Source organism: Plasmodium sp. gorilla clade G2 (assembly GCF_900097015.1).
Source record: "Plasmodium sp. gorilla clade G2 genome assembly, chromosome: 14".
Taxonomy (NCBI): domain Eukaryota; phylum Apicomplexa; class Aconoidasida; order Haemosporida; family Plasmodiidae; genus Plasmodium; species Plasmodium adleri (nom. inval.).
In genome coordinates this window covers 2,845,039-2,864,281 of record NC_041706.1, presented here as the reverse complement: position 1 = coordinate 2,864,281, position 19,243 = coordinate 2,845,039, and the positions used below count along the sequence as shown (strand labels likewise).

The window sequence follows — 19,243 nt, the reverse complement described above, 5'->3', positions numbered from 1 at the left end:
CCATCAATAAAATATATATATATATATCAAAATTCAGCATACCATAAAAATATAAAACACATGTATATATTTACATATATATATTATATATATATTATATTAAAGTATACATATCATCGTTTTATCATAAACAAAAAAGAACCTTTATACATTTATGATTCACAAAATATTAAATATGTATTCATATAATGTAAAAAAAGAAAAAAACAGAAATTGAATACACAACATTAATATTTGAACATAACAAAAAAAGAACTACGTTGCTTCTTATTATTACTTCATTTTATATATATATATATATATATATATATAATTTAAAAAAGATAAAAATGTATAATAATAATGTAATAAAATGAACATATATTAATATAAGAATGTAGTAAAAATACATATAGCAACTTAAAAAAATAGAAAATATATATATTTCCATAAACATGATTAAGCATAAAATTAATAGCCAACATGCTAATAAAAAATATTAATATATATATATATATATATATATAATTGGATCTTTTATTATATATGGTAATATATTTATTATATATAATATATATTCATTTCTACACATAATATGATATATATATATATATATATATATATATATATATATATATATATATTATATAATATACATGATTATATATGTAAATATATATTACTATATATATTATATATATTATAATTTATATATATAATAACATATTCATTATTTTTATTATATTATATAATTTTATTTTATTTATTTTAATTTGTTCTATTTTTCTTCTTTATATTTTTTTATTTTATCTTTTATATTCTTTTTATTTATTTTTTATTTTACATATTCTTTTCTTACATATATAATTTTTATTCTTATTTATTACCTTCAATTGAACGGACAAAAGGTCCCACATAAAAAAAAAAAAAAAAAAAAAAAAAAATATATATATATATATATATATTATATATATAATATATAAAAGAAAATATTTACATATATATATAATATTTTAACATAAATTAAAGGGATAGAAAATTGAATTGGTGATACAAAAATTATATTATATATTTATATATTATATTATATATTTATTTTTTCCAAAATTGAATGTAGAGTGATTATACGTTTATTTTTTTGTTTTAATTTTTTTGGTATATGACTAAAGATTTAAAATATATAAATATATATATATATATATATATATTATATTTATTGTATAACTTTATAAATATCTTCTTTATTTTAATGATATTATTTTCTTTTTAGCATTATATAATGAATTATAAAAAATGAATAACAATGATTATAATAATAATAATATGAACCATTTGAATAATATACCGAATTTAAATATGTCCATTCCAAACAATGGGAATACATTTATGGATAGTAATGGCATTCTTATGAATAATAATAATTCTCAACAATATAATATGACGTCAAGTAATTTAATTCAGAATAGTACTTTTCAAAATGGATATAATGGAAATATGGACTTGTCAAATATAGGGGGTTCTAATTTAAATGTTAATCCTATTATGAATAATGTATCGTTTCATACATTTAATAATAATATGGATAATTCTTATAATAATTTACAAGCTTATAATAATATGCAAACATATAACAATAATAATATGCAAACATATAACAATAATAATATACAAACATATAACAATAATAATAATATACAAACATATAACAATAATAATAATATACAAACATATAACAATAATAATAATATACAAGCTTATAATAACCAATCTAATTTATCAGCGTCACTTAATTTTAAGTCCACACCAAATTTATTTTCTGCTGAAAAACAAAATGTTTCCATTTTTGGAAACAGATCAAGTAATACTCCACTGTTTCGTAATAAATCTGTGGTAGAAAAAAAAAAAGAAATAAACAATTTCAGATTTAGTGATTATGTTAGTAAAGACAAATCTATTTTTGGTAATAGACTGAAAGAGGGTAAATCTCTTTTTTCTAATGCCAAAGGACAAAATAATATTTCATCATATAATCCTAATAATAATAATAATAATAATAATATGATGATGATGATGAATATAAATAATCAAAATGATAATGGATTAGCTAGCGTAAATGCGAATTTTATGAATTTGGGCGGAGGAATCTCAAATAATAATTCAGCATCTTTTATGTATAACCAAACAAATAATCAAAATATGAACCTAAATAAAAATATTAATTATGATATAAATGGAAGCAATAATTTTATGTATAATGAATTTAATAATTCTTCAACTGATCATTTAAAAAATGTTGCAATGTATAATCAAAATATAAATAATCTTAATTATGTAGATAATAATAATCAGGTTTTTTGTAGCCAATTTAATGATACTATATCAGCGAATTTACAAAATTATTCCTCACAGCCATTTGAAAATAATCTTCAACACTTACAAGAAAAAAATCAGAATAATTTATTATCATCATTCAATACAACTAATACGAATGTATTAAACTATGATAGCTCTACTCAATATAATAATAATAATAATATCTTATTACATGGAGGAAACTCATCCTTAATTAATCAAACTAATAATATCAATAAAAACGGTAATCCATTAGATATGACAAACAATTTTTCTAATAACAATCATATTAATTCAAACGAACCATTATTCAAACCAGAAAATCAAATATCGAGTAATATAAATTTAAATAATATGAATCAAGGAAATACATTAAATAACAATGAAATGTTATTAAATAATAATATGAATGATAATAATTTAAATAACAATGTACAAACAAATAATGATAATGCTGACAATGTGTTCAATCAAACAGTATATACAAATGATGATGAAATATTATTCGAAAAACAATATAGAGAAAGTTTTATAAATGATCAAAAACTTACATTCTTTAATGATAAATTTTTAAAAACTTTAGAACAAATTAATAATAATAATCTTAATAGTTATAATGAAAATAGATCTACTATATATGACTTCCCATCTTGTGGATCTATTAATAATAGCTTGTTCTATATAAATGCTATTGAAGAGTGCAGAAAAGCAGAACGATTTGATGTTTCAGATGATGTTTATCATAAAATCGTATCATTAAATAATACAAATGATATGACTGTTATCAAAAATATTGACAAAAATAAAAAAATCCATTCAAAAGATCTGGATTTAGATATATATTATCCATTATTGTATGTAGAAAAAATCAAATTTAGGCAACCAAATCATCAAATAAATATAAGTTTATCCAATGTGGAAAATTTTGAGCCTGGTAATATACCCTCAAACATATAATAAATATAACTATATATATATATATATATTATAATAATATATATGAATTATTTTTTTTTTTTTTTTTTGGTTTTATTTTATGTTAATTCTTTAATTAGTCATTAATTCAAAACTTTCCATTTTATTTGATCAAGTTATTTTATAACAATTATAATTATATTTGTAATAATACTAATTGTTATTACAAGTATTTAATTTATTTATTATTTATATATCCATTTATTTAGTTTAGCACATATATATATTTATATTTTCACTCAAGCAAAACTTGAATATATTTTTTAAAATAAAAACATAATAATTAAAGGTTAAAAAAAAAAAAATGAAAACTTGGAAAAGTATAATATATATATTAATTTATCTATAAACACATATATGTGTATATTAATTTTTAAAGTTTAAAATAGAATAGTTATATCATTTAAATGGATAAGAAAAAAATCAACAACAAAAAAAAAAAAAAAAAAAAAAAAAAAAAAAAGCACAAATAGAAATTAATACATACATACATATATATATATATATATATATATATATATATTATTTTAATTATTTTGAAAGCTATAAAAGACATTTTTTTTTCAAATTTCTCTTTTTTCAAAAATGGAAAAATATATAAGTAAAAATTTTCAATCACATATATACTTATATATTATCTCGTCTACATTTTATTATCTTATTATATATTGTAAATATTATATTACGAAGAAATTATTTCCTCTTATAAATACTTACAATTTCCATTTTTGAAAAAAATTCAAGATGTAGGAAACTTTAAAAAAATAATACCTAAAGGTTAAAAGAAGGATATCTCAGGATATTCCACATAAAAAAAAAAAAAAAAAAATATATGTATATGTATATATATATATATATATATATATATATATATATATATAATATACTATTTAAATCATATATAACATATAATCTATTTATAATATGTGGTATATTATATCCCTTTGGTAGGATTCATATTTATATAATAACCAAAGGAAAAATAAATTAATTCTAATTAATTACCCATCCATTTACATACAAAAAAAAAAAAAAAAAAAAAAATTCTTTTAGGAAGCGCGTGGAATAATTTCATCTGGTGATCTAAACCAATTTAAAACATAATTGTAATATGTAGATGCTGTATTAGATGCTTCTGATATTAACTCATTCACTACCTCATCCTTTCCAATTTCATCTTCATAATATTCATTTGAATCCCTATATTTTATCATTATACGAGTTAATTTCCCACATTTCCCTGACATATAATAAGCTATAGTAAATATATCACTAAAATCTTCTTCACATAATTTGCCACGATAACTTTTAAAAGTTCTAGTAGGATACCCATTAGCTGGAGGAATAGATAAAGAAGAAATATTATTATATCTGTCATTTCTATTATTATTTATTATACGATATTCTTGTAATTCATTTCTATGACTTTCTAAAGGATTATATATTTGCCCTTCCAAATTGTCAAACCATACATCAAAGCCAATTATTAATTTTTGTAAATTTTCCATTGTATATAATATTTTGTATAAACCTTGTAATCCTAATTGGGTGAAATCAAAAACAAAATTCCAATACCAATGATCATGATGTAAAGGATAATAACATACTTCAAACTTTTTTAATAAAGGAAATGAACAATTTCTAAATATGTGTAACCATTCCAAAGTTTGACATCCTATTATTGTTAATTTTTCTAATCTTTCAAATACTGATGGATATAAAGAAAAAGGCTCATGTCGAGGTGTATTATCATTCATAAAATATTCAGGTGATAATAATTCAATCGTTTTTAAACTTGACAAATTTTGATATATAATTGCTGCAACTTCATGTATATACATACCATTCTCTACATATATCTTTTCAGATGTATTTAAATGTCTTATATTTCTCATCTGATGTAAATAAAATTGTCTTTTATATATTGGAAGACTAGACCATTTCTCATCTAAATTTAATTTTCTTATATATGTAAATACACCCATACTATTATTTATAACATGACAACTCATCTTATTTAGTAGTTCGCATTTTAATATATTTTCCAACTTGAGAAAATTTAGGCATTTTACATAAATATCTGCAGGAAAAGGAAATGATCCATTATCTCGTGATGGCCTACTAACATCAACACAATTATTATTATTATTATCAATAATATTTTTAATATTATTATCAACATTTTTTTTTTTTTTATTATTATTATCAATAATATTTTTAATATTATTATCAACATTTTTTTTTTTTTTATTATTATTATCAATAATTTTAGTTTGACATTTCATTTTATTATCCTTTTCTAATCCACATAATAAATTTTCAATGCCTTCATCTTTCTTAGACGCATCATCATTCACCTTCTTCACTTCGTCTTCCTTCTTTATATAGTTATCATCTTCCGTTTTCATTAAAAATACATTTCTGAAATTATTTTTTAATGAATCCCAAAAATTATGAGATTCATTAATTTGAACCCACTCCTTTTCATCAAAGGATTTCTTTTTTACAATATTATTATTTTCTGAATCATCCTCATTAAAATCATTATTTTTTCTTTCTTCATCATAACCTAATGTATTATGTTCACTTGAGTGTATCGAATCATCAACTTGATTTATGTTTATACTATTTCTTTTATAAGAATTACAATTATTAATATTACTTGAATTCATATCAATATTAATATCTATATTAATATTATTATTCATTAGATTATTACTTTTACTATTATTATATAAATCCTTATTTTCCATATTATAAAATGTCTCCATATATTTATCACAATACGTGGCAGAATTATGCTGACCTTTTGAATTTGTGTCATCTTCTTTGTTTTTAAAAAATATCTTTTTTAATTGTTCATCATTATATTCTATAATTTTCTGAAAAGAATAATTACTTTTTACATTCCCCATTTCTTTAATATGAACATATGAATTATCATCCATATTATTATTTTCTTCATTTTTTTTTTTTTTTATATCATAATTACATGGATTTATATCAATCACAGAATGATTATCATCATTTACTTCTTTACATAATTTATTACAATCTTTTATATTTTTTCCATTTAATCTATCAGTTTCATTACAACTGATGGTAGATTTTTCACTGTCTTCTTTTGTGTTTTCATTAATTTGTTCATTGGAATATTTTTTGTATGACGAAGAACTTACATTTTCTATATCATTTAATTTATTCATCTTTTTGTTATTCTCCTTATGTATGTAATAATTAATCTTCTCATTAGATGGAATACTGACAACTGGATTTATATATTGGTTCATCAATATGGAGCATTCCTTTTCCTTTTTTATTTCGTTAGAATTTTGTTTTGAACAATTTTTATTCAAATGTTTTAATATATTCTTCTCTTCTATGTTATTTTCACTACTACTACTACTATTTTTTATATTATTAATATCATCTATTTTACATTTCCTTATTATTTTTTCTTTTATGCTTTCTATTGTCTTTTCCTCTTTTTTATTATCATTACTAGAAGTTATTTTGTGCAAATTTCCTAATAATTTTATATTTCCATTTTCATTATTTTTTTCAAAAGAACACACAAAAGTATTAGTTAATTTTTTTTTATTTTTCACTTTATTTTTTATTTTTATCTCTTGTCTACTACTATCCATTTTTTTTTTTTTTTTTAATTAAATTTCATATTATCAATCACATTTGGAAGAATAAAATATATATGTACATATATATATATAATTGGTAAAATATTAATATTATTTTAATTTTTTCTACTAAAAAGAATTATGAACATAAAAACGTAAAAGTATATTATATATATATATATATATAAGAATAAGATCAAAATGTATAAATCATTTAAGATTAATTAATATATAAGATATTATTTGTTTATTAAAAGTTTTTAAAATAGAAAAAAAATGACAATCTGGAAAATAATGTAAAACTTTTTTAGACTATTAACAAATATATGTATAGATTAAATCAAAAAAAAAAAAAAAAATAGAAAAAAAAAAAAAAGTGAGAAAAAATAAAACAAAAAATCATAAAATATTAAAGAGAAGAATAAAATTAAAAAAATATATATATATATATATATATATATTTATATAGATAAAAAAATATATGAAATATATAAAATAAAGAATTGGGATTCAATGAACATTTCTCCCTATTATCATAATGTTCTTTTGTAAAAATAAAATGTGTATTTATTTCAACTTATTACATTTTTTTTTTTTTTTTTTTTTCCCCTTCTACTTTTATAAATATAGGAAAATAAATCAAGGGATAAGAGAAAATCATGTAGAAATATTTTGTGTGTAAATTTTTAGAAACACACCTTCAATTATTTTCTTGCATGGTTACAATATGTATATATAGTATATAATACATATGTACAAAAAAAATAAAATAAGGTTAGGAATTTTTTTTCATTCAACATAAAATATATTTTTTTTTAATATATTTCCATAAAACCAAAAACAAAAAAAAAAAAAAAAAATTTACCCATTTTTTTTTTTTCTTTCTTTTTCAAAATCATAATTTATAAAAATGTTCTTAAATTATATTTTTTTTTTTTTTTTTTTTTTCATGCACAAGTAATAATTATTTTTTTAAATAGCTAAATTTTTTAAATTAAAAAAAAAAAAAATTAATAAAAAAAAAAAATAAAAAAATAAATAAATAATTAACATTATATTATATTATGTTATATTATGTTATATATATATATATATATATATATATAATGTTCTTGGGAAAAAAAAATAAAAAAAAGATAGTTTGAAAAAAATATAGACAATTTGATATTAATATATATTTGTATATATTCATTTAAATATTTCGTTAAGGAAATAATACACAGCTACATAGTAACCAACATGAAAAAATATTTTTTTGTATGAATATATTGAAGAATTTTCTGCAGTTTTCTACTGGATTTAAATTTTAAAGTTAAAGTTTATCTTATAAATTATACACATTAATATATATATATATATATATATATATATATATGTATATATCTTCTTTTACATTTCCATTCATAAAATTATTTAAAATAAATTATATATATTATATATTCCCATACAATTACGATTAAATTACTTCTACTGCATCAGTAATACCGCTGAATTCCCTTACATTTACAAGTTCCCTAAATTTTTGATAAAATTTATCATACTTATAGAACATTTTTACTTTCTTTGATATCAAAAATCGAGGCGCAGCCTTTTTCCCATAAACCTTCAATATAAAAGTATAAAAAAAAAAATATATATGTATGTATATATATATATATATATATATGTGTGTATATACTTATATTTTCATTTATATTTATTTACAAAAGATCAAAATTTTGTTACATTTCTATTAATCATGCATAATTACCTTTTCAAATATTGAAAAATCATTTAATCCATACAATGCTTCTAAATGTAACTTCCTGACACTCTTACTTATTAATAGAACAAAATTCTTGTACTCAACAAACTCAACATCGATTTTAAATAAAAAATTTTGCAGGGTAGTAAAATTTTGAGGTTCTGTTAATAAATTATTTAAAAAAAAAAAATTAGAAAAACGTACTTAATATTATAAAATATATTTGAACATGAAAATAATAATAATTAATAATATATCATATTATATATACATTTATGTTTTGTTTATTTTATTATTCTTCTCTTACTATTTAATAGTGTATATTTCAATGCATGTATAACAGAATCTCTATTCGAAATAGCACTCAATTCTTTATTTACGTCATTATATAACACATGCGTTTTTTTATTCTCATTCTTATTAACATATGAAGTATTATGTATCTCTTCTTTCATTATATTTTGTTTTATTGCCAAATCTTTACTTTCTAAATTGAGAGCCTTTAAATTTAATTCATGTTCTAATAAAGGATTTTTTTCTTCTTCTTTTTTTTCATCTATAACATTCAAGTAATCCTTCTTTTTTATATTATCATAAATGATTTTCTCATTTTTAATTTGTTCATTTTTAAAAAATTTTTTATTTTGAATATTATCCATCTTATTCATTAATGATTTATCTTTAATAGTATAATTATCATTTACATTATTTTTAGAAAATGATTTATCTCTCTTATGATCGAAATTATTATTATTTTTTTCCATATTTTCAGATATTAATAACGTCTTATATGATATATTTTTTTTTTCATTTGTATCAATAAGAATTTCTCTTTTTTCATTTGAAATGTTTTTATTTATTTGATGCATGTCATCTAAATTATATTTTTTTCCATTTTTATCAATCATTTCCAAATTCGATATCTTGTTTATATAATTCTCTTTGTATTTATTCTTCAGTTTATCAGAATAACCAGAATTCTTATTGATATCATTATTCAAAATATACATACAATTGTTATCATAATTAATAACATTATTATTGTCATGATTTATATATTTATTTTTTATATCATTTTTATTCCCCCTTTTCATATATTCATTTGTATATTGGTAATTCTCCTTACATCCACCCACGTTATTATATTTGTTATCTTTTGTATATTCTTTAGTTTTATGTCTTTCATTGTATCCCTTTTCTCTAAATATATTTTCCTTTTGTTCATCTGAAGCATAAAAGGTTTTTTTAATATTAATCAATATATATATATATATATATATATATATCATAATTTATATATTTTTCTGAGTGATTTCATTTAGATTTTTAATTAGCGTATTATAATATAAAACAACTTATTTCATATTTTCTTATATCCATTTTTTATGTCTTACTTAATTTTCTTATTGAATAAGAGGAATTTTCTTTAATATCTTCGAATGTTATTGGATCATTACTGTAATGTATATAATATATATATATATATATATATATATATATGTATCATGAAAATATTTATAATATTATTTATATATAATATAACCTATTATTTATCCTATCAGTTGAAATAAATCTCATTTTATTTGTATGAAAATGCTTGTTGTAATATTCTAGAGTATCATCATTTTTTAGAATATCTGATTTGTTAAAAACGATTTCTATAAAGTTAAAATATATGTATAAAGAAACACAAAACTTAATGATATAACACATAATGTTTAACATGTCCAATATAAAATGGTTATCTTTGTTGATATCTTTTCATGTATAATAAATAATACGAACAATGTATAACCATATTATGACTAAGTATTCATGTATATACTTTCAACCATAAATATATATCTATATATATATATATATATATGTATATATTTATATTTACTTTTTAAAATATATATTTGATATATATATAGCTTTTTTAAAAACTCATTCAACAGATATCTTGACTCAAACATTTTTTCACAATTAAAAGTGACATTTTTTATATGGTTTGATAAAATGGAGACAGTAGTTTCTATTTCAGGATATTTACTTTTAACCTTTCTTAAATATTTCATAATTTTCATTATCTTTTCATATTTGTTTAAAATATCTATTTCCATTTTTTTACAGTTTGATGTATTACTACTTTTTAAGAAATCAAGGTTTATTGAAGAGGCGTCGTTTTTCTCCACATGGTTACTAAAAATAATAGACCTATCAGTCTACAAAAATTAAGTGAAAAAATATATATATCATATAACATAGTATAACATAATATAACATAATATAACATAATATAACATAATATGTCTTACATTTTTCATTAATATATATATATATATATATATATATATATGTATGTATATATTTTGTTATTATTTCTTTTTGATAATATATCATTTACTAATTAATGTTAACCAAATTTCGCCTATAATCCTTTTCCATGCTATGCTGGATATATCCAGAAAAGTTGGAAGGTTCTGTTTTTTCCGTTTCATGGTTAGTATGTTTTATATTTTGAATAAAGGATGTATGACATTTATTGCTACTTAGCTTATCTTTGTACGTTTGATTAATAAAATGAATGATATCTGTTCTTCTATTTTTAACATTTATATAATTTCCATCCTCTATATATTTACGGCCATTAAGAACAGTATCCCTATGATTTATATATTTTATATCATTTTTATAATTATAACAATCTTTATTTTGTTTATCCATATTTTCATAATAACAATTATTTTTATTATTATTATTATAAACATAATTTGTTATATTATCATATATATTAATTTTATCCATCAAATTATTATCATATGTAATTCTCTGAGAAAAATTAAAAGATTTGTTATTTTCATTTTTATAAGAATTTACAGAACTACCTGAATAATAATCATTATCTGAGTATGATAATTCATCATCAGAATATGAAGTATCAGTATAATAATTTTTTTCCTTATTTTTCTTATCTTCTAATATATTTGTAAAACCCTTTTTAAAATTATTACAGTAATTATTACGATCATATTTATCATCCCTTTGTTTATATATATTATTATTATTATGATAATATTCATCATTTTTATGATGATATATATTATTGTCGTAATAGTATTTTTTGTTTTTCATATAATCATCAGGTATTTCCCTTTTATACCCTTTGACATGTTCAATAGGATTCTTCCTATGTAAACATCTGATAAGGTTATCCTTATTCTCGATTATTTCTTCCAAATTATAATTAATTTCCAAGTTAAGGTCAAGATAATTTTTATCTTGCTTACAATTCTTTAATAATATATCATAATTAATGAAAAAAGGAATGTCCTTATTTATATTTTTCTCTAAAGGGCAAAAATCTGTTTGCTTTAATCCATCAACCATCTTTCTATTTAAAAACTCTCCTTCATCATAAGTATCCTTATGATTCATATGAGCATTTATATGATCATTCTTTTTTTTTTTTCTCATCATATTTTTTTTTTTTTAAAAGAGAAAAGTATTGAATACTCTTTAAGATACTACGTATTTAAATGTATATATATATATATATATATATATATATATATATATAATATATGTATATATAATGACATATCTTTTTTTTTTATATTTTTTTATTAACACCTATACCTAGTTTCATACATTTAGGAATACAAAGAAAAATAACGAACTGAAGAAAAATTAAAAAAAAGACAAACCCTTTTAAAAAATAAGAATCTCATATATATATATATATATATATATATATATATATGTGCTTTATTAAATAATATATACTTTTTTTAAAAATCCCAAACATTTTTGTAATACCAAAACATTTACCTATATTACATATATAAAATATATATGTTTGAATTATAGATGTATTCCCCTAATACATATGTTAACATATTATAATTAAAGTCTTTAATTTATGATCATGATTTATATGTTTATATCACACACACATACTTATGAATATATAAATATATACATATATGTATTATATGTATATTATATTATATATAATAATATGGATACGTACAAACGAAAAAAGATGAAAAAATATATAAAAGAAAAATATAAATATAAATAAATATATATATAATATATATAATATATAATATATTTTAATATATTAAATGTATGTCTAAATTTGGTAAAGATAAACAAAATCATTTGTAATATATCCATAATATATATATATATATATATAATATATATATAAACAAATGTCTAACGTTTGTGAATATAATGAAATATTATTGTAACATATTTACAATAAAAAAAAAAAATTAAAAATCTACTACTACATACTATATAGAAAAATACATAATGACATATAGAAAGATGTAATACCACATATATATATTTATTTTTTATGAATAAAGAAAAATATTTTTTTTGGGAAAATAGCATTTCCGCATATAATACATGGAACATTATATAATAAAAATATAAAAATATATAAAAATATAAAAATATATAAAAATATAAAAATATATAAAAATATATAAAAATACATATTCATATATATATATATATATATATATATATATATATATATAAATTTTTTCGTATTATAAAAAAAAAAATATAATTAGTTTATTTTTTTCCTCTACTTTGTTCTTTTTTTTTTTTGTTTTCCTCTAATTTTTTTTTGATTTTATCCAATTCTTCTTCAGTGGGGAATTCTTCTTTTTTTCTTTTTTTGCTTTTTTTTTTGTGCTCGTTTTCAATATTAGCTAAGAGGTTACCAATTTTGAGATTTCTCTTTTCTTCGTTATTTCTGATGGCAACAATTAATTCTTCAAGTGAATCTTCTTTTTTCTTTCTTGATTTTTTCTTGTCAGCATTTTTTGAAAACTCAGCTTGTTCTTTCAACATGAGACTTTCGTATTTACTAATGATTTTTTGCATATTTGGTAAAGATATTTCATATAATTCTGTCTTAACAATTTCTCCATTAGCAAAAGATTTCTCAAATATGGCAATGAAACGATTTATATCTGGAGTTTCACTAAGAGGTATATACTCAAGTATATTTTTCAAATCACCACCATATCTTTCATAGAAGCTTATCAAGTCTTCTTTCTCGGCAGCACTACCTTTGTAAAAGCTCTCATAATTACGAATGTCTTCCACATTAATACGAGAACGAAATAATTTTGGATCATAATAAGTTTGGAATTCATCCATGTTCTTATCCAATCCAAAAAAATCATAACTCTCTCTTGATTCTGGATTCTTCAATATCTCGTATGCTTTTTGTATTTGTAAGAATATTTCCTTACATTTCTCCAATGTCATTTCTTCTTCCTGGTTATGGCTGCAATTTGTGCTAACTTCTTCTTGATTCTTTTCTTCATCAGCCAATTCTTCAGTAGCAACTGTTTGATTCTCAGCAATTACGGAATTTGAAGAATTTCCAGAATTTTCAGCATTTTCAGACTTTTCAGACTTTTCAGCATTTTCAGCATTTTCAGCATTTTCAGTCTTTTCAGTCTTTTCAGCATTTTCAGTCTTTTCAGCATTTTCAGTCTTTTCAGTCTTTTCAGACTTTTCAGCATTTTCTGAATTTTCGGTCTTTTCAGTCCTTTCAGTCTTTTCAGTCTTTTCAGTCTTTTCAGCATTTTCTTCTACTTGAGCTACTTGATCATTTGCAGAAATCTTATTTTCCCCTTCAGCTGTGCTTTCAGTAGCTTTTACATCTTCAGATGGCACAACCACAAGATTTTGCTCTTGATTAGTAGCATCGTTTAAATCCTTAGGTTTAGCAGATTTCCCAAAGTTTGTTAAAAACTTATCTGGATGGTATTTCAATGCCAAAATTCGATAAGCTTGGGTGATCTCCCTGATACCTGCCCTTCTGCTAACTCCTAGGATTTCATAAAGATCTACATTCTGTATGCTGCTCATTTTCAGGAAAATAGAAGCAACAATTCTTTCTTTGGTGGCAAAAAATTCAGAAGAAAAAGAGATAAATAAAAATATATATAATATTATATATATTAAATATATATAATAATTATATATATGTGGAAAAAAAAAAAAAAAAAAAGGAATAATAAAATATTATATAATAAATATATTTAATATATATATTATTATACTTATATGTGCAAAAAAAAAAAAAAAAAAAATAAATAAATAAAAAATAAAATAAAATAAAATAAATAAAAAATAAATAAAAATAAAAAATAAATAAATAAAATAATATATATATTATATATGTTTAATATATATATATATATATTATGTATATAATCCTTGTTTTGTCGAAGCAATTTCTTATATCACATGTGAAGAGATAAAAAAAAAAAAAAAAAAAAAATGATATAATATAAAATAGGTAATATTTACATAATATATATATATATAATAAAATAATATAATATAATATTAATATATAATATTTTAATATATATATGCTAAAAGTTTATTATATATAATATATAATATATGTAATATATATATATATTATACATATATATTTTTTTTTAAGGTATTTTTATTTTTTTTTTAAATAAAAAGATATAAAAATAATTAATTTTTTTTTTTTTTTGAATTTATTGTTTTATTAATTTTATTTAATTTCCTTTTTTATAATAAAATATTCGAAAGAATAAGTTTTTTTATTTTTTCAATTTGAAAAAAAAAAAAATAGGGAAAAATAAGAGGTTTGTATAATTGTGAAATATATTTTTTTATTTTTTTGGAATAAAAAATAAAAATAAAAATTATTTTTTTAAATTATAAAAATATTATTTTTTAAATTTTAAATATTTAAATTAAATTAAATAAAAAAAAAAAAAAAAAATATTCAATAATGATATGAACATTCCCTTAAAAAAAAAAAAAAAAAAAAATACTAGATAGCCCCATAAGGACTTCTAAAAGGCGTACAGTTATATATATTTTTAATATTTTATATATAAAAAAAAAAAAAAAAAAAAAAAAAAAAAAAAAAAAAAAAAAAATATCATGTGTCCTTTTTATGAATTTATAAAATTGCATGAGATTTTAAATTAAAATATATATATGAGATCGTACATAAATGCACATGTAAATAATATTTATAGAATTTTTTTTTTTTTTACATAATTTCCTGTTGTATTTTCCTACTTTCCAAAATACATTCTTATCATATATAATCAATGAAATTGATATAGATATATCTATTATTTAATAATGATACAAAAAAATATAGAATAAATATAAAGAAAGATTTATATATAATAATAATAAAATAATAATATATATATATTATATATATAAATTTCCAATAGATGTACAAAGAATGTAAAATATATATTTTAAATAGAAAATACTTTTTTTTTTATTCATGCAAATATATTTTTTTTTTTAAATTCTTATGTATTCAATATAGATGCTTTAAGTATTTCATGTACTTCTATAACATTATATATATATATATATATTTTTTTTTTTTTTTTTTTTTTTTTTTTTTTTTTTTTTTTTTTTTTTTTTCTCATGCATTCATATATATATTTTTGATACTATTGCATTATTAATGTAAATAAGTATTTCGTGTACTTCTATATAAATTTATATATAATTTATATATAAATTTTTTTTTTTTTTTTTTTTTTTTTTTTTTTTTTTTTTCATGCAAAAATAAGTATTTCGTGTACTTCTATATAATTTTATATATAATTTATATATAATTTATATATAATTTATATATAATTTATATATAATTTATATATAATTTATATATAATTTTATATATAATTTTATATATAATTTATATATAAATTTTTTTTTTTTTTTTTTTTTTTTTTTTTTTCATGAAAATATAAGTATTTCGTGTACTTCTATAACATTATATATATATAGATATTTTTTTTTTTTTTTTTTTTTTTTTTTTTTTTTTTTTCCAATGGGGTATAATTGGAACATCATAATGAAAAAGTATTCAAGCTTAGATTATAAAATATATATTTCATCATTTCAAAATAAATAAATATAAATATATATATATATTTAATATTGTATGTTATTTTTATATATATTTTATCATATTATAAATTTTAAGGATATAATATAAAATAATATTATATAAATAACTTTTTATTGGGTTTGTATTTTTTAAGGAAAATCTTCATATTTTTGTAATTCATCAAAGAATTTATTATAATGAAAATAGTAATATATATAGAAATATTATTATTCAAAGGAAAGGCTTTTATTAAATTATATATATATATAAGTAATATATATATATATATATTATTTCCCATGAAAAATAAGAGGATAAAAAGAAATGTATTTTTTCTTTCATATATAAAGGTTTGAAAAATATTGATTATATATTCATATAACTAAAACTTATATGACGTCTTAAAATTTTGAAATAAAAATATAATTATCTTATAAAATAGGAAATTATAAAACTTTAAAAAGTTTCAATCTTTCATGAATAGTTTTCCACGTATATTTCCTTCACACATAAAAAATAAAATAATATAATAAAAATAAATAAATATAAACGATTTTGTTTTTAATATATGTGAATAAATTAGTCTATATATATATATATATATATAATATTATAATATATACATATATTTATACACTACATATTCTCCAGCATATATATATATATATATATATATATATATATATATACAATTCCTTTTTGTTTAAAGAAAAAAATAATTTAAAATAAAAATCTAAGAATGATTAAATATATGTGTAACTATTTTCGTTAAGACAATTGAAACCATTCCAATAAAAAATTATAATTTCAACTTATATGTTTTAATAAGTTCATAGTGAAAAGATAAAACTGTGCGCATGATTTTGTATAAAAAAATAAAAATTTTTTTTTTTTTTTATATCATTTTGGATTTAATTTAATTTATTTTTATTTTATTTTATTTTATTTTATTTTTTAATTTAAAAAGCAGGCAAGAATTAGGCTACGAATATGTTAAGTATATAATATATATATATATATATATATAATATATAATATATAATATATGAAAGATATTATATATAATATAAATTTTATTTTATATATTTATATCAGTTTATATTATTATCATTTGGGGTAAAATATAAAGGTTCAATATTTTTATCTTTCTTTTAATTTTTTATCACATACTATATATATATAAATATATATATAATATATAATAAATAATAATTATATATATGTTTCCATCTGATAATTATTTATCTTCATTAATATATAAATAAATATATTTATATATATATGTTATATATATATATCATTATATTTATTTGTTTACCTTAAAAAAAAATGATTAAAAACTGTTAATTTTTTCCTTGTTGAAAACAATGAATGATAACAATTTTTTTGAAGACTTGTACGAATTAAATTTTGAGGATTTTTTAAAAAATTTCATGAGCATATTATTTTCCTCTAAAGAATATGCAAATAATAATAATGATGATATAGATAAATCTGATATATATGAAAATAATAATTATATATTAAAAAAGAATGATATAAAAAAGAGCGCCTTAAGTTTTATAGCAAATAATATTATCAATAATACAGAAAATATAAAATTATATAGAAGAATATATTGGCCTTTACTATTAGGTATATATAAAGCAGATAACTTGGAAGATTTAATTAAAGATATTAAGAAAAAAAGAGATTTATATATACAAGATAAAGAAGAATATATTATTAAACCAATTAATTTAAATATTCAAAAATTAGATCCACAAATATTCCATCCATTGTCATCAGATGATAAAAATCCATGGACATTAAAACAAAAAAATCAAGAATTAAAAGAAGAAATCAAACAAGATATTTTAAGAACATATTCTGAAAAAAAAATTTTCCAAAATGAAGAAATTAGAGAAATATTAAATAATATTTTATTTATATGGGCAAAAAAAAATCCAGACATATCTTATAAACAAGGAATGAATGAAATACTAGCCATTTTTTTTATTGTCAACTACCGTGAACACCTTCATAATAATAATGATTTTTATGAAGATCAAAACAAACTCTTTTATAAAGAATTTTCTAATCTTTTTGACAAAGAATATATCGAAGCAGATACATATATCATATTTGATCATTTTATGAATATGGGATTAAAATATTTATTTACATCCATGGATGAAAAAAAAAACTCAACCAATAAAAATACATGTAAAACAGTTCTCTTACATAAATGCACATATATATTTCATAAGTTACTAAAAAATTCGGATAAATTATTATACAATCATTTAATATCATTAAGTATTGAGCCACAAATATTTTTGCTCAGATGGATACGTCTCTTTTATTGTAGAGAATTTCCTATTGACGATACAGTTATTTTATGGGACAATATTTTTGCAGGTAAAAAAAAAAATAAATTAAAATATATTAAAATATAAATATATAAATAAATAAATATATATATATATATATATATATATTTATATGCTTTATTTTTTTCCAGATTCGTATCTTAAAAATTGCGATTCCCACCTCAACATCGATTTTAAAGGAGACAATATCGAGATTGCTCATATGATATGCAGAATCTTTCCTATGGTGGATTATTTTGCTATTTCCATGATA

General features: G+C 18.3%; 5 protein-coding genes across 5 annotated transcripts in view; 2 read left to right on the top strand and 3 right to left on the bottom strand.

The window, feature by feature from the left end:
* Positions 1-1,272: 1,272 nt before the first annotated feature.
* On the top strand, positions 1,273-3,288 carry PADL01_1473400 (conserved Plasmodium protein, unknown function; the record flags this gene model as incomplete). Its single annotated transcript, XM_028685046.1, has 1 exon — positions 1,273-3,288. The coding sequence occupies one exon, from the start codon at positions 1,273-1,275 to the stop codon at positions 3,286-3,288; it is 2,016 nt and encodes a 671-aa protein (XP_028541064.1).
* Positions 3,289-4,355: 1,067 nt separating this feature from the next.
* Positions 4,356-6,953, bottom strand: PADL01_1473300 (conserved Plasmodium protein, unknown function; the record flags this gene model as incomplete). The annotated part of the gene is made up of 1 exon (XM_028685045.1): positions 4,356-6,953. One exon carries the CDS (start codon positions 6,951-6,953, stop codon positions 4,356-4,358), a length of 2,598 nt encoding a protein of 865 aa, XP_028541063.1.
* A 1,444-nt stretch (positions 6,954-8,397) lies between these two features.
* Positions 8,398-12,147, bottom strand: PADL01_1473200 (conserved Plasmodium protein, unknown function; the record flags this gene model as incomplete). The annotated part of the gene is made up of 7 exons (XM_028685044.1): positions 8,398-8,544; positions 8,692-8,846; positions 8,993-9,910; positions 10,080-10,141; positions 10,229-10,343; positions 10,571-10,892; positions 11,089-12,147. 7 exons carry the CDS (start codon positions 12,145-12,147, stop codon positions 8,398-8,400), a joined length of 2,778 nt encoding a protein of 925 aa, XP_028541062.1.
* A 1,113-nt stretch (positions 12,148-13,260) lies between these two features.
* On the bottom strand, positions 13,261-14,574 carry PADL01_1473100 (DnaJ protein, putative; the record flags this gene model as incomplete). Its single annotated transcript, XM_028685043.1, has 1 exon — positions 13,261-14,574. The coding sequence occupies one exon, from the start codon at positions 14,572-14,574 to the stop codon at positions 13,261-13,263; it is 1,314 nt and encodes a 437-aa protein (XP_028541061.1).
* A 3,411-nt stretch (positions 14,575-17,985) lies between these two features.
* The window catches only part of PADL01_1473000 (GTPase-activating protein, putative), a gene marked incomplete at both ends in the record, with an annotated part of 2,017 nt that continues 759 nt past the window's right edge, over positions 17,986-19,243 (top strand). Inside the window, 2 exons of the mRNA XM_028685042.1 lie at positions 17,986-19,018; positions 19,122-19,243. The exon at positions 19,122-19,243 is cut by the window's right edge and continues 759 nt beyond it. Coding sequence (XP_028541060.1) covers positions 17,986-19,018; positions 19,122-19,243 — 1,155 coding nt within the window. The remainder of the gene's footprint in view (positions 19,019-19,121) is intronic.